The sequence below is a fragment of the Panthera tigris genome, chromosome A2, assembly GCF_018350195.1.
Source record: "Panthera tigris isolate Pti1 chromosome A2, P.tigris_Pti1_mat1.1, whole genome shotgun sequence".
Taxonomy (NCBI): domain Eukaryota; kingdom Metazoa; phylum Chordata; class Mammalia; order Carnivora; family Felidae; genus Panthera; species Panthera tigris.
The window spans coordinates 97,061,339-97,078,705 of NC_056661.1; the positions used below are offsets into that span (position 1 = coordinate 97,061,339).

General features: G+C 36.1%; 2 protein-coding genes across 4 annotated transcripts in view; one reads left to right on the forward strand and one right to left on the reverse strand.

Annotated features, from left to right (window-relative positions):
* Window positions 1-17,367, forward strand: part of CASD1 (CAS1 domain containing 1) — a 141,464-nt gene that overhangs the window by 106,266 nt on the left and 17,831 nt on the right. The gene's annotated exons all lie outside the window — the stretch shown is intronic.
* Window positions 1-17,367, reverse strand: part of SGCE (sarcoglycan epsilon) — a 68,149-nt gene that overhangs the window by 28,162 nt on the left and 22,620 nt on the right. For 2 of the 3 annotated variants that reach the window (XR_006211207.1, XM_042966644.1), the window contains exons 2-5: window positions 12,095-12,217; window positions 9,961-10,118; window positions 5,259-5,331; window positions 73-271 (exon numbers count right to left, since the gene is read on the reverse strand). Coding sequence is in view for 2 of the 3 variants with exons in the window: in XM_042966644.1 (XP_042822578.1) it covers window positions 73-271; window positions 5,259-5,331; window positions 9,961-10,118; window positions 12,095-12,217 (553 nt within the window). In the remaining variant the exon portion in view is untranslated. Of the gene's footprint in view, window positions 1-72; window positions 272-5,258; window positions 5,332-9,960; window positions 10,119-12,094; window positions 12,218-14,262; window positions 14,281-17,367 lie in introns of those variants that run through there. The other variant, XM_042966653.1, reaches the window with a different exon arrangement.

Sequence of the window (17,367 nt, forward strand, 5' to 3'; positions counted from 1 at the left end):
CTACAATAAGTTTGATAAGATCACCATATTTAACAATGCATATTTAAGGCAACGAGATAAAGGTCTGCTTACCCCTCCTTCATGTCATTAATGGGCAGTGGGACCCTGCCGCCCCGGTCTAGGGCTGACGTGATGTTTATGGCGTTCAGACGCTCTGGCTGCCACACATTTTTCACCGCCCCAAGAAAGTCTCCAAGAACCTCGCTGGCCAACATTTCTTCTACATTCATATTTTTAATGAAGAATTCTGCTTGATATGGTAACGGGAAGTCTAATTTTGGTGAAAAAGGATATGTGTATCTTTAATAAAATAGTCTTTCGAAAGAGAAACAGATGAACAATTTGAGACTTGTTGATTTCTGTCATAATCCTGGCTTTGGGGAATAATAATATTGACTTTAAAGACTTTCTGCATAACGGAGGACATATCTAAAAACATAACATACATCTGACACAGAATTTTACCTACAATGTAATCAAATCCAAGGGATAGCAGGGCAATTTGTAATTGTAGGATCTGACCAAAAAAGATAAAAATGCCACACCTGCCTCAAATTTCCCAGTGACTTGCCAGTCTCCTCCCCTGCCAATATGGAAGGAGTATTTCCAGAAAACTCTACGTGGGTAGGAATAATATTTTGTATTTGTAGTGTTTTAAAATCGACAGATCTTTTTCAAGTACATGGTCTTATTTAATCATTACAACCCTATGTACTTCACTGCCCATTTGAACAGAGGACAAGGTTGAAGCACAGAGCAACGTTCTTTCCAAATAGAGATGTTACAAAATATCTGTAATTGTTTGTGAGTTATTTACATATAATTTGAAATACCATAATTTTAATTTGCAGTATTCCTGATCTTTTTAGAGCATGCTGAAACATTACTTTTACTAAAATAAATACTGGTTGTATTTTCAAAAAGAAATCTGAAATCATAGTAATTTCTCTTTTGATCACTCCATAATTAAATATTCTAGGGAATTATATTTTAAATTTCTCACAAAATTCCCTACCTCATGTTGTTAGAGATTTACTTAGCTTTTTTCCTTTTCAACATCTCATCAAAATTTCCCTCTAAAAATTTTTAAATTAATATTTTTAAGTAGCCAATGTCCAATTCAGACTTTCAGTGTAACTAAGTAGAATAGATAGAAATAAATAAAATTTACAGTTGACTCTTGAGCAACATGAGTTTGAGCTACACAGGTCCACTTATATGTGGATTTTTTTTTTATATAGTGAGTACTGTAAATGTATCTTCTCTTATGATTTTTTCAATAACATTTTCTTTTCTGTAGCTCACTTTATGGTAAGAATACAGTATATAATGCATATAACATATAAAATATGTGTAACAGACTTATTTATGTTATCATTGGTAAGACTTCTGGTCAACAGTAAGCTATTACTAGTTATGTCTTTTGGGAGCCAGAAGATATAAACAGATTTTCAACTGCTCAAGGGTCAGCACCCTAACCCCTGCATTGTTCAAGGGTCAACTGTATTTCAGTTCCTCAAATGTTACTCTTGAATTAAAAAACATCATTTCCTATATTCAGATTGTTCTGTTAAGATAAAGAATAGCTTTGGGGTGCCAGGCTGGCTCAGTCAATAGAGCATTCAACTCCATCTCAGGGTCATGAGCTCAAGCCCCATGTTAGACATGGAGCCTACTTAAAAAAATTAAGATAAAGAATAGCTTTTTATGTTTAATAATATTTCTGTAGTAATAAAGGCTACTTTTTTGGGAATACTTACTATGAGGTAGGCCAAGCTAAGGGACTGCGGTGAATTATCACATTTAATACTCACGACCAGGGGGTGAGTAGGTACTTGCTCTGGATTGTCAGAAGGGGAAAATGATCTTTAGAGAGGCCCAGAATGTTGCCATCATTTGAACTTGCCTCATATATTTTTTATCTAAGCTAAAGGAGACCGTGTATATAAAGTGCTCAGTGGAGCTCCTAGCATAGAGTAAGAACTTATAAAATAGTAAACTTTAGCAATTATTATAAATAATATGAACAAGCTGTTTACCTGAATTCTCCCCTTAGAAGGAAAAGAAATTATTTCTGGACTATATACACATTTAAAGTCCTCAGTAGTAATTACACTACATATATTCTCTGATTTACTTCATTAAAACTCATACATCTGTTAAGTATTCCACTCTTACTCAATAATTAAATAAAAACTAAAAATTACACAATAAATAACTGAAATCTTGATGACCTCACCTCTTATGAAGCCTCTTTAATATTAAAAGACATTTGAAGCCAGAGGAAGATGATCAGGGGAACATGTTCAGGGGAAGATGTTCAGGGAACATGTTCAGGCTTTAGAATTTTCAAGGGGGTTTTCTAGACCTATGGTGTCTCTTCCTAAAGACTGATTTTTTCGAGGCTCTAATCACGGAAGGTTCTTTATTCATCTTCTACACTGCCATTCATTCTGCTTGTGATTTTGTTAGATTTGTTTGATGTATAGCCCATCTGCAATCTTCTAAAATATGATTTATTTATTCTATTTTATGTAGATAAGTTTCCTGTTTTATACAGATACATTTCCTGTTTTATACAGATAAACAGTAGTTTAATCATGCCACATTTTTCTCCATAGTGAAAAACAGCCATGCATAAATATGTCATGAAGAACAGTTTCTTGGCAATAAATAATATTTATAAATAATACCAAATATAGTTTTTGAGTGTGCTAGAAGTCTATCATCCATTAATTTTACTCCGTGTTTTTATATCCACTTTTCCAAAAAAGCGTGCAAAACATTTTTCTTATTATCAATGCCACTTTTTGGAGAACTGTTACTTGGTTTTTCCTAATCCATGTGACCCTGTTTCGTGGCTCCTTTCTGAGACACACTGCCGCCACACCCCTTGGAGGCTCTGGGCCCTACAGCTGCCTGCTGTCCACCGAGCCAAGAGCTGCTGCCAGACCTTCCAAAGATGAGTCATAGGAGCTTTCTAACTTTGGGGAAATCCCATGCCTGCTATCTTTGGACATCACAGAGGCCAAGGGAACGGCAGGCCAACAAATTGGTGGCAGGTCTCTGAGGCACTAGACCCAATTTAGAGAATCACTCTATGTACTCTCCTTGAGCTCCAAGCTCTGTGATTCTACATGACTAATTTCCCATTAGGTCTCTCAGAGGAGGAGACAGCTGGGCAGAGAGTCAGACTGAGCATGATTATCCTGATATGCAACTCCTGCTATTTCTCTTCCTAACCTTATCCGGGAGACACGGCACGTGTGTAGGCCCTGCTCAAAGATGTACATCCTAGTGCCCACATGCACTCCATCGAGACCAGTGAGGATAAACGCACGCTATTTGGTTCACTGGTTTTCACAGTTTGGGGCCACTGAACCCTATGTAAAAGACAGTGGGGCAGCTCTGCCCAAAATAAAAGTGGAGGCTTCCAAAATCTATCTACTCTTCCTCCTTCACCAACACACCTTTAAAACCCCCGATACAGGGGCACCTGGGTGGCTCGTTGCTTAAGCATCCGACTCCTGATTTGGGCTCAGGTCATGATCTCACAGTTCGTGAGCTTGAGACCTGTGTCAGGCTCTGTACTGACAGTGCGGAGCCTGCTTGGGATTCTCTGTCTCCCTCTCTCTCTGTCCCTCCCCTGCTCATGCTCTCTCTCTACAATAAATACACATTAAATAAAATAAATAGCCTGTAAAGCCAACTTTCAATCTTACATATGTATCTGCTTGAGCATAGGTCTCTACATATCAAACACATAGAGGACGGATGCCCGTGTATTCTGTATCTACCAGTCCTGAGACCAGACTTGAGGAGGAAGTTCAAACTGTATACCAGACTGTCTTTCAATCTGTAGGGACTTCTGTACCTGAGAAAGGGGAGCCCCTCTGGGAGCATAATGGTGAGGTTAGTGGTCCAAGCCCACTGTAATGTAACTATATCACTACACTGATGAATTCCCAAGGAGAAAGGGAATTTTGTGATTATTCTGACCATTAATGGTACTTCAATTCTATAAGGATAGCTTAGACTGGATGCAAGCATCCAATTACAGTTGCAAAAGTCTTCTGGGTCCAAACAGGAATACCTACCAAAAGCCCTTGGGAAGTAGAAAAAGGGACAGGGAATCATCTGTCCAGGCCCACAGAACTGGCATTTGAACTTGCCTTTCATATATGAAAGTCACGTTAAGTTTTAAACTAGCACACTGTTGTGTGCAACTGACGCTGCTAAAACACGTGGGAAAAAACTCACGTATAGGGGTTCAAAATCTTTAAGCAATCTCCCCAATTATGTTTTGCAGCATCAATTCTATAACTATTGCTTTCTTTCAAATAGTGTAGAGGTATTTTTTAACTCAATTATCAAGAATTGCAAATTAGTAGGTTCTAATATTTTGTTTGCTCATTGAATTGTACTGGTAAATAGAACTATGAATTCCCTATTTAAGATGCACAATTGCTTTTACTAATTTTATGGGTAAAAATGCTGTGTCAGTTCTTCTGTTACCCTCATAAATGATATCTAGCATAGAGAGGAGTATCCCATGATTTACAAATTTTAACTACAAAGTTTTTAGTGGCATGAATTTTTTCCCAACTGAATGCCAGAAAAGGGTCAGAATACTTGAGAGTGCAACTCTTAGAATATTTCCTGTGTCCCTAACCTTCCAAATCCTTGGGAGTAACTGACAATGTGACTATATGTAACTCCAAATTGCTGATAGGCTCCAGCAATGCGTGATTTGCTATTTAGGAAGGAGACTGTGACCCAAACTCCAGTGTTTTCCCATCAACAACTCTCCATCTTCACACACAATTAAACCACTACCTATGATCAGTTTTAAAGTAAAGTAATAAAACTAGCTAATAATTACTGACTGTACACTCTGAGCTCAGCCCCATGTTAAGTACATTTCAATCCTTAACTCAGAGACTCCTTCCTTACCCCAGACTTGGGAGAGAAATGCTGGTCTTAGTCTCATTTTACAGATGATGAAACCAAGGCGTGGAGAGGTAAGTGGCCCATGTGTTTGGCCCCCTATTCTGAGCTTTTCAGCATCATCACACATCATAATATTTTATAACCAGTTACATATTGCTTCACTTTCTTTTCTACACTTTACTACTTTATTGGTAACATTAGGTATGTGGTACCTTAAAATCTTGAATTGTGTTTTACATAGACACAAAACATAATGAAATACTTCTGGTAAATAAGAAAACAATCAGCAACATATCCTTCGTACCTACCTTCTGCTGACATTATATTAATTATCAAATTATGCCTTGCAGTCTCAAAGGTACGCCTATTGTAGGCAGTTATCTATTAGAAAAAGAAAATCATATTAAAGAAGTGAAATGTTATTTGGGAAATGAAATTCATTAAGGACGAAATGAAAACAAATTGTCGTTCTTCCCATTTTCGTTATTTGTTTATATACTTACAAAATGTGCCTTCTCCAGGCAATAACGACTCAGAGCTTTTAGCAATGTTATGGGAAAATAAATAATTAGTCAAGTCTATTTAACATGCAAAAACAAAAAGTTAAAATCGGAAAGACCCTTTTATAGAACACCATTAAGTGCTAGTACCAACGAAGATGCATCATTAGTAAATGGATTAACCATTAGAAATTACTTACCAGTGCCGGTCTAAGATTTCAAAAAAGCCAAAACAATGTATTTTTGCACTTTTAAATGGAGCTGAAGGATCATACTAAAAAGTACACTTTGAAAAAAAGCACATCTCTGTGTTCTTTGTATTCAGTAATAAACTGCACACCAACCAGTCAAAAAAATGCATGAATAACCCCTTGGACCTCGTATCTCCCAATGGGAGCAGAAGAATAATAAGGATCATAGCCTGTAAAGCTTATGGCACATGCTCAAAAACACAAATCAATCCCTTTGTAGAGTCAAATATTAGTAAACATTTGCAGAGCCAATGAACTTACATCAAAGTCAACCCCGAAATGGCCAGTGCAAACACCAAACAAAGCAAAGGCCAACAACAAGATAGGGCCTCAAAAATTAAGGAATAATTAACTTTATAACAGATATTAAATCATTCAGACAGGTGTGCAGTACCTCAAAAACAACAAATGATTGTGCAATCGTCTTAGAATCCCAGCACTAGCCTTCTGGCAGTGACAAGCTGTAGTGCACATTGAGACAAAAAGAGCAGGACAAAACTGACTCAAACGAAAAGAACAATCTGGCTCATTTAAAAATAAATATCAAAGACTGTTATAGCATCATCTGTGAGCTTTAAAGGAAAGAAATTACGCTCACCAGAAATATTATTTGAGAGAACAATAAAAAAAAAGAATTTTGGAATAAGTAAGTCCAAACCTTTAACACTATTTGAAAGTACATATTCTGAAAAGCATATTATTGCACGAAGTTAAAAGGATTTCTCTGTCCCCAATTTGTCAAATTTCTGTTGGGTTTAATGACTTCCTTGTTGCTGTCTGTTGGGACACATAATCAACAAGTTTCCCACGGGACACTAAAATTAAGACGAGTCATTAAAATAAATTAGGAACTATTGCTCACAAAGAAGCAAATGAAAAAATGCAAAAAAGACTTGAGGATTTTAAAAGTTTACCCTGTGAAATAACTTAATCATTTTCTCAATGGGAAAAAAAAAGTATCAATTTTTTACTATTTGTTAGGGTATCTCAAAGCTAAAACTCAGAAAGATCAGACATTTTCAAGTTCGTGGCAAGATTTTTTATGGCTAACTTCCCATAATTATCACAAATTTCATTATTATAAATTTCATAAATTCTAATACTTTTTTTTTAAGTCACAGACTACTGAAGAGAATAAAGGACCTTTCATAAATCAGGGAGAGAATTTTATCTGAATTTATATTTAATGTTTAATTTTAACAGCTATAACAGAATGCAGTCTATCACTTCTAATGAGGTATTTAAATAAAGTAACATTTTAACGTTCTCAAATTTTACTTCTCATGATGATGTGAAGCCCTTCATAGCAGAGAGGTATGCATGCGTTCAGGCTTTTTTGATCCCCTATTTCTAGAACAGTAGCTGATCTATTTTAGATGCTTAACAAATATCTAATGAATAAATTAATCAGTGGGTTTATATGTTTAAATATTAGCTTAAGATATGCAAACCTCTTTTTGACTACGTTAATAGAATATTTTAAAATACTGTAAATATGTTACTATATACAAATATAGATATGTTATTTACAGATAAATCACTACTTGTGTTAAATGAAAGATATGCTAAATTTTCATCATTACCTTTTTAGCATATTATTTGATACATATTTGTAACATTATGTTAGTAGTAAGGTATGAGTGAGAACATCATGAACCCTTGAGAATCCTGGCTCAGGACATGTGTTTCTCTCCCATCCCTCTCTGCAACCAGCAGTAGCCATTTTGAATTTTACGTTTATCATCCCATTCATTTTTAAATATAGTCTTATTATAAATGCATGTATGCTTAAAATATGTTAGTTTGCTTGTTTCCGAGTTCTATAACAGTGTTTAACTGTATGTAGTCTTCTGGGGCTGGTTGTTTCATTCAACATTATGTTTAAAACATTTGTCCATGTTGCTGGGCAAGCTTACATTCGTTGTTGCTGTAAACATTCAATAATATTATAATAGAGTTGTATGGTGACAGATGGTAGTTATACTTGTGGTGAGCATCGCATAACTAGAGAGTTATCAAGTCACTATGTTGTACACCTGAAACTATGTAACACTGTGTGTCCACTCTACTTAAAAAAAATTTTTTTTTAATTCACTGAATGAAAACTCCACAATTTATTTCTCTATTCTTCTCATAGACTTTTGTTATCTATTCTCTTGCCGACAGGCTTCTGGGTCTCCATTGCTCTGTGCGTTTCCAGTGTTTTGCTATACAAACATCGTTCAATAAGCATGATTGGCCACACCTCCAGTAGACATTTGCAAGTGTTTCTTTTGGGTATATGCCTAGAAGTGGGACTACAGCATTATAGGGTACAGTGACACTCATCTATGTGAAATATTCAATACTGTTTTCCAAAGTGCTTATCTAATCCCCATATCCACCCTCAGTGACTTTTACCAAGGGTAAAATTCTCATTGTGGTCTTAATCTGAACATTTTTCATTACTGATCAGAGTAAGTTTCTTTACCTAATTGTCATTTGTGTCTCCTCTTTAGTGAGATGTCTGTTCATGCCTTATTACTTATTTTCATGTTTTTTTTCTTATTACCAAGTCCTTTTTTATATTTTAGATACATATCATTAGTCAGCTATATATTTTTAAAGTATCTTCTCCCAGTTTGTGGGTTGTCTATTTTTTAACGATTTTGATGAACACCAGTTGACAAGTGTAGCACAGTAAAATTTATCAGTCTTTTCTCTTAAGTAAAAATGTGTAGGTATTGTTTAAGAAATCCTTCCCTAACTCAAAATAACTTTTTTCTTATATCTACATATATATCTATGTAGATACTTATATGTTCTGTTTCTGTATCTTATATCTACATTGTCTACTGGAAGGAGATTTATTGATAGAAGTCACTGGAAAGTCATATTAATTCAAACTTCAATTCAAAAGAAGAAACACCTTCTCTTTGCCAACACAGAAGTTCATATCCACAGTCTATGGCTGATTAAACCTTTGGAGAAAAACTCAAAGCATGTGATCCCCTGAGAGTTTATACCAGATGGAAAACATGCCATTCAGGACCTGTACAAGCTCCTGGCAATTCCATTAGTAGCTCCTATGATGCTGCTCTGGTCACTACCACTAAACCCTTACGGAATTAATAAGTTAAATTAGAAATCTAAGCTCCTGAGGCATCAGGGTATAAAACTGCAGTAGGACTCTCTTGCCACTGACTGCCATTATAATTCTGATTTTGTTGGGTATGACAGGGAAACCTTACTAGCTTTTATATCCATTTAGTTTTTATAGTGTTAATTCCCATTCAATGTCAATATTGCTTTTGTTATTGTTTTAATTTTTTTTTCAATGTTTATTCACCTTTGAGATACAGAGAGAGACAGAGTGTGAGCAGGGTAAGGGCAGAGAGGGGGAGACACAGAATCCCAAGCAGGCTCCAGGCTCTGAGTTGCCAGCACAGAGCCCGAAGCAGGGCTCGAACGAACAAACCGGGGGATCATGACTTAAGCCAAAGTCGGGACGCTCAACTGACTGAGCCACCCAGGCACCCCTATTGTTTTAATTTCTAATGTCTTCCAGGTATGATGTTAGGTACTGGTGAAAATCTGATGGATTATAATAGCATCCATTCCTTCCAGAATAAAGGCCAAACATATCACCCTGGCTTATGGAGCCCTCAAAGATCTACCCCTACCAACATCAACACCTCTATTCCCATCATCCGCCCTCTGGGGTGCATCCTGCCTTCTAGCCACACTTAGAGTTCTCTAGATCTCGTGGTTTTGCTTACATCTCCAAGATTTTGATGTGCTGTTTCTTCTAAGATAGGCTTCCTTCTACTTGTGAAGTGAATTCCTATTTACAACTCTGTATCAAACAGTACCTTCTTATTAAAATAGTTATGACAGTGTTGGCTAACAATGGATTTCCATTCCAGTGCTTCAATTCCTGGAAGACATAGCAGGACTCACCTCTTACTCATCTTCTACTACCAGCAGTTATCATAATACTTAGCACATGATAGGAGCACATGTCTGTTTAAAGACTGTATTTCAATGAACATGCAATTTGAAATTAATATATAAAGCAAATAAGTGTTTTAAGTTTGTATTTATTTTCTTACACAGAATTCATATTATAGTAATCTATCATTTTTAAATGTCTTTTAATTTTTTCCCACTAATTTAGACTGCTCCCTTTTTTATATACAAAGCTGAAACAAAGACCTTGGTAGATAAACAGAAAGGAATGGCATATTTCCAAATTAAAAAAAAAGTTCTAAGTAAATTACCTCAATTATTGTTGGTTTCCCCACATTTTCAGCTGTCGGAGACCCATACAGGACGCCATCGCTATATGGTGTCCTTTGGATATATCGAAGCCATCCAGGTCGGTCTGGGTAACCCATTAAATTTGTGTTAAATGTTATAGGATCATTACTAATCTCGCCTAGATAAGAAACACAGAATTAAGATATAAGACAGTTATTTTCACACATGTTGCTTTGGTAATTTCAATCAAAATATTTCTAAAAATTTTTCTTACATTTGTAGCAAACTAAATACACACCAAAAAAACAAAACAAAACAAAACAAACAAACAAACAAAAACCCAACCCATCTGGGAATTTCAATTAGAGCCTCAAGTAAAGAAAAAATCTTTTTGGTTATTTAGTTTGCCTGGAAATCTTATGCAACAAAGAAAAGCAGTCATACAATGTTTTTGGAAATTTGCTTTCTTTCTTTTCTTTTTTCTTTTTTTCTTTTTTTTTTTTTTTTTTTTTTTTGTCACATAGGAGTGTGAAAGTTCTGCCAAGGAGACAACAATCTTTCAGGAAAATCCTCTAATCATGCTGATGCACATATTCTCTTGAGAAGCCTTTCTTTCATAACACTCTGGATACTATCAAACTAATCATAATGGATACCTCAAAATGATGAAAGTATCAGAAAAACAAAAATAATGTAATTTTAAAACTTTGGAGAATGTTATAAATCCAAAAAGAACTGTAATTAATAAATAATAATAGCACCATTTGTTAGAATGTGGCTGGTCTCTATAGGCACTATTTCACCTGATTTTCAAACACACCTATAAAAATGTTGCTAATAATATTAGCCCTAATTTTATTCATGGGATATGTAATTTTCCATGTTAAGTAACTTCTCCATGGTCTTATTAAATGGTGAAATTAGAATTTAATCCTGGCAGACTCCAGAAACTATGCTCTTAACTACATATTTTCTTCACAAACTTTGGAGCTACTGCTCAAAAGGCTCAGCTATGTTGTTTTGCAAACACAGAATGCCACATAAAAACCTTTTTTTTGGGGGGGGGGTGCCTGGGTGGCTTAGTTGGTTAAGCAACCATCTCTTGATTTCAGCTCAGGTCATGATCTCATGGTTTGTGAGTCCTAGCCCTGCATCGGACTCAGGGCTGACAGTGTGGAGCCTGTCTGGGATTCTCTCCCTCTCTCAAAATAAATAAATACACATTAAAAAAATTTTTTTAAATAACTTATAAAAAGATTATTTTTTTAATGCTGGTGAGAACATGATTAACTATTTTCTATGACTGTTTGCAGGTATGTTATTCATCATATAATTTACAAAAATAACATTTATATTAATTCTAATGGTACAATTCTCAGAAAGTTCATTGTTTATTACTTAGGAGTCATAGTAACAAATATATTTTTGCTTGCTACCCCTTCTATATTTTAATTAATTTGATGGTATTCATCAAATGGGGCAGAGAGAGAATGAGACACAGATTCTGAAGTAGGCTCCAGGCTCTGAGCTGTTACCACAGAGCCCGACATGGGGCTCGAACGCACTAATTGTGGGATTATGACCTTAGCCAAAGTCAGATGCTTAACTGACTGAGCCATCCAGGTGGCATTAAACCAACAGTGAATTAAATAAGGTTTCACAATTAGTATTATTTTGAAGGAAAAATTAATCTTCATTATATTATGAAGTTATATAAAATTATCTCATATTGTAAAAGCTTTCTTGAGAACTCTTTCTAAATACCGTATTTCATTCTCTTCTACAACATATGTATAGTCTTCCAAAGATCAATATACTACATAAGAATCGAAGTCTCAATATGGAAAATCATAACTGTACAGCTATAATTATTTCTACACGAATACAGGTAGGTCATTTGTCAGAAGCACAAAACTCAACATTGGAAAACTAGAAACAAGCTTTTTTTTTTTTAATTCAAAATGAATTATTTCCTTCTGTGATTAAATTTTTAATCTTAAAACAGGCAATATCCCTACAACAGCCAATTTATCACATTTACAGACCATTTTGAATAATGTTAATAATATTTGATCATAGACCTTGTGAGTCATATACACTGAACAAAAAGGAAAATTGAGTAAATTACCCACTTGTTTCCCACCGAGAACATACCAGGCTTGGGGTAAGGTGGAAATTCCCCCTTAAAATACTCTCTTTCCAAAACATGAACAAAGAGGACACCTGCAGATGGGTACACATTCCGATCAGAGTGCACCTTCGAGAAAATAGTGTACACTGAAAACAAAGGAAAGATAAGAGATCATGAGAAACACTCATAGTTTGCTTACACTGCAAAGAAGGGTTTTGCTTCTTTAGAAATTTCTGGGAGAACTGAAGCAGCATGCAAGATATTGTTACGAAGTTTGTTTTAAAGGAAAGTGACTTCAGGACAAAACATGAAACAACTCTTTCAACATGGTGTGTTTAGACACTCAAATATTATGTAAACAAAAGTAGGCACATTTAATAATTAAAGCTGTTATTAAATAAGAAGACATTCATAATATTTTTTTGGTAATTTCTTTTTATGGGAATCATTACCAACAAAATATATGATGAGAACTGACCCACCACATAATTATGATTACAGTTTCTTTTTTCTTTTTTCTTTTTTGAAAGTGAAGTATAAAGAGTAATTTTTAAGTGGTAAAAATCTAAACCATATTAACTATTTGCCAGACAAAGCATAGCAGACTATATAATATCAAATGTATATAATAGGTGACTTTCATATATGCTTATAAAAATGCATTGGATACTTTTTCCTCGTATTTATCCTAGAAATGATTTACTCCATTTTACCTGATCTTGACTTTTAATAATTCTATTAATCTATTCTAGTATGCTACATCCCAAATAAACATAACAATCACATAATAAAATTTAGCGCAAATAATTTCTTTAAATGAAATGGGGCAGATTTCATGAGTTACTGATTACTTATGTGATGTGAGTACATTAAAATGGCTAAATTGGTTTAATTAGTTCCCACCTATTCTTTTTCCTGTGATATCATCATCTCCACCAACACATTACTGCCATTACACTTGTCACCTCTACAATCTCTTTTAGTTTTTTATCTTCCTGATTGGCTAGTGGTGGCAATTTTTAAACAGATAAATCCTATCAGGTCAGTTCTTTCTCTTAGTCACTGATGGATTTGTGAATGTAGTAATTAACCTTGAGAACCTCAAGGCTGCTTACCCTAGGCTCACAACTAAAAGCCCTAGATAGCAAAATCACTGACAGTAAATTTTTCAGCATAAAAATACAAACTCTCACAAAATGCTTCTTTATCTGTGAAAACTTGTCCCTGCAGTTCTGTGGATGGCTGACAAAAATGGAGAACTGAATGAAAATATTGTAGCTTCATGTACCCATAGCTTTGCTACTAAAAACACAACTTCAAAGGCTATATAACAGATGGAAGGAAGCTGCAAGTTATGTTTAAACTAGGTACGTAGAGAGACTCCTCCTTTCCTGACTTGATTTGCTAGTATTCATAAGTACTCTGCACATGGCCCTTAGAATACCCAACTTCTTCCCCCCAAGAACAATTTACTCACCTGTGGAAATGGTCCCATTCCAAAAAAAAAAAAAAAAAAACAAAAAAACAAGAATGAGCAAGTCACAGAAAAATAGAGAGGATGAAAATGTGAGATTTTTCATCAGTTGGATTCCACAGCCTCCCCTGAATGCCAGGTGCTGTGGAGAATGTGAAAATGGAGGAGGCCCAGTCCCTGCCTTCCATGAGTTCACCATTTGGTTTGGGAGACCAATGCCCACCTAATTAGGTATGTTCCCAGACGTATGGACTGCTCTGGCAACACACAGTAAGATGGTGAGGAGCAATGGAAGCTGGAAAAGATCTGGAAAAGATTTATGTAAGAAGCAGAGTTCCATATGGCTCATAAAATACTAACAAGATTCTGAAACTCATAGATGGGGATTCGGGCATTTCAGTGGTGAAAACTTGTAAGATACAGTCGTGGGATACTGGGGGGACCTTTCAAGGAAAAAAAAATTAAGTTGTGATCTTGAGATATATTTAAGGCAAAAGGAGAAAAACTAGGAAGAAGAGTCAAATTATGGAGATTTGTGAACCCCTACTGAGAAGTTACTTCATTCTGTATGTCAAGGTGGTTAAATTCTAGATCACAATCCTACCCTCAAAGCACAGGAGTACTTTAAATAATCTAAAGAAATCTCTCTAGAGTTTACGTAATTTATTCTTTCTAGAGATTAAAACACCTTGAAGTCCAGCACTGAATTTTACTTACCATTGTTATTTTCTTGGCACTTAGAAGGTGTCTGACATATTTGAATAATTTTATCAATGCCTGTTGAATGGATGAAAACCTTCTACTTAAAAAGCACTGTGGAGGTAAACACAGGTGTTATGTTTGTGGACTAAATGTATACATAATACTTAACTTAAATTTCAGCTTTTTAACGAATTAATTCTCACATGTGTGTAGCAGTTTATGGGTTATCAGCCTCCATTTACATTATAAACTAAGAGTCTCCCTTAGTTTTTGCCGCCATCAGGTAATAAAAGCTAGCTTCTAAAGCCAAAAGAAAGGTTGTTCATATTAAACAATATTGAAATGATTCTATTTACTATATAGCCCTTGGCAAGGCCTGAAGGGGAACCACGAAGGGGCACCTGCCACTGCACATGACCTCACTACAAGGACTAGTATGGAACATCTCAGTTTCCGCTTTCATAAAAACCATTTCTGTGATCTACAGAGCCAAACCACAATTTACCATGGCCCTCGTGGGTTTTAAGATGACATGCACATTTCTTTATTCACATGTACTCAATTGCCTTTCTGCAATGTGCTGAACTGCGTACTTGCTGGTCAGTTACCTTGGCAACTCTGCAGTAAAGGCTGCTTCACTGTAAGTATAGTACGCCATTCACTCTGAGAAAAACATGATATGGATGTATGGCACATTCATCATCTAGAAATGGAAAATGACTAAGCCACTATGTTTTGTTTGTGAAAATGATACTTCCTTTCTGCAGCATCAGTTTAAATTACGGGCACCCACACAACATTTTAGAAGGGCCCTTTACCCTTCCCTTTCCCATTTGTTACCTGCAAAACAAATCACTCTTCAACAGAGGCTATCTGGGTGGTATTTACACCTAGCTTCCTTTTGGAAACAACACGGGACACAGAATTCCAAGTTACAGGCTCTTGTTCTAAGCATGAGCTATATAAATAACGCTGATTTGGTCTGCACCGACACCAACAATGGCTGTGACTCAGTTAACACGTGTTGCATCCACATGTACCTAAGCAGTACTCACAAACAGAAAGCCTGAAGTGTATTGCTTTCCTTAAAAACAAATCTTAAAAATCAAATTTAGGGGCGCCTGGGTGGCTCAGTCGGTTAAGCGTCCGACTTCGGCTCAGGTCACGATCTCGCGGTATGTGAGTTCGAGCCCCGCGTCGGGCTCTGTGCTGACTGCTCAGAGCCTGGAGCCTGTTTCGGATTCTGTGTCTCCCTCTCTCTCTGACCCTCCCCCATTCATGCTCTGTCTCTCTCTGTCTCAAAAATAAATAAACGTTAAAAAAAAATTAAAAAAAAAATCAAATTTAAACATTCTAAGAATCCACAGTACTAAAATCTAATGATCTCTGAAATATACATGTGTACAGTGTCATGCTAATCAAACTGAGGTCACAGGCTCTGGTCTCTCTGTGTATCACATGGCTTTGCAATTGTCTACGGCTGCAAATCCATTACCTCTGCAAACACATGCCACTGGAAACAAATGAAACTGAAAACCAGTGTGTGGCTAAATCCCGTGCAAATCCATCACCATTAATGGGAAAAACAATTAAACCAAAAATTCAACCCACAGGGGGTCAAAAACAGCATCTTCAAACAGCAAGGGTAGCTAGATTTGCAAAGATTAAAAACTGAGGACAGTCACAGAGAGCAGATTTTTTTTAGGAAAAATTACATATCTAAGAAGAGCAAAAGGGTGTGTGGGCAAGGGGCCAGGGTCCCTAAACTCAGTTCAATGTTCTTCATTACCACGCTACCAAAAACTTTACAAAACTGTTCTCTGTACATTTTAGTCATAAGGTACAGAAAACTACAGATCATGTCAACAACCATGTGACAGCAGAGAGCCAAGAATCAAGTAACAGACGGTGATGGCAGTAACAATAAAGTGGGGCCTCATGCTAGCTAAATAGCATCCTGTCTTCCTTTATTAATAGTCCATTTGAAATTTTCTCCCTAAGGGAGCCACATCGTGATGAGGGTGTGCATTTGAGTGCTTATGTACAATTACTTAAAAACAAAAGCAAATTTGGATGTATTTAGTAAACATGAAATTTTGAAAGGATTATGGTGGTGCATTGCTAGAATTTATAGCATATAACTTCGCAATTATCACAAGGATTATTTTTAATGGCATATGTGTGTGTACAGGCACGTACAAAGTCCCTTCTCTACAAAAAAGTCCAAAGAACACTTACCAGACCTTTTTCTGCATCACCAAGAACAAGTGCACGGTTATAAAATAAACTAGCTGCTGAGTGTGAGACCCTGCAAGTCCCAGCGAGATTTAAATCTGAAAGCTGTCTCTCCACTGAAATCTCTGAGAAGAAAGTCATAAAGTATTGTCAGTATTCACGTCCAGGTGGCCTCTGTTAGGCACCTATTATGTGTATATCTCTCTCATAGATGCTTTATCAACAAATTAATCATTCTAAAGGGTCCACTTATATCATCACTTTCTAACTTTTAAGGTTTAATAAGACACAGTAAATTCTCACTTTACCAGGAGACCCAAGGAAGGAAACAGTTCAGAGAGCTGAGTTTTCTAAAGGATGGAGTCCATCCTTTTTCATGATGGTACAGCATCATCATTTGGCACATCAATTATTGCATTCTGCTCTATTATACAATGACGTCCTTATGGACCGTTTGGTTGCCTTGTCATTTACTGATCACACACCTCCGCTAGTGGGTCCCAGTCTGCTAATGCTTTTTAAGGTTGTGTGTTTTATAGATTTTCTGTTTTCTCATCTGCAGACAAGTTGTCAGCTGTCATTTCTCATTGCTATCGGTATGTTTCCTATAGCAGCTTCTCTATCCCTTCTAATTTGCTGCTATTAATCTGCTGCATGCACGTTTAGAAACCAGACTACCAAACGAGGTGGCGTTGTGTGTTAAAGTAAGAACAAATTTGTTCTGTCTTAACGCACGCGGGGCTCTGCTAGATGTGAAAAACAGGAGCCTGCATTTGCCGCATCGATTTTGGCCACCTTTTGTGGCAGATTTCCTGGTCCTTAGTTGATGCAGTATACTTCTGAATAGATGATCTTACTATAATTGGGACACAGCCATTATTTGAG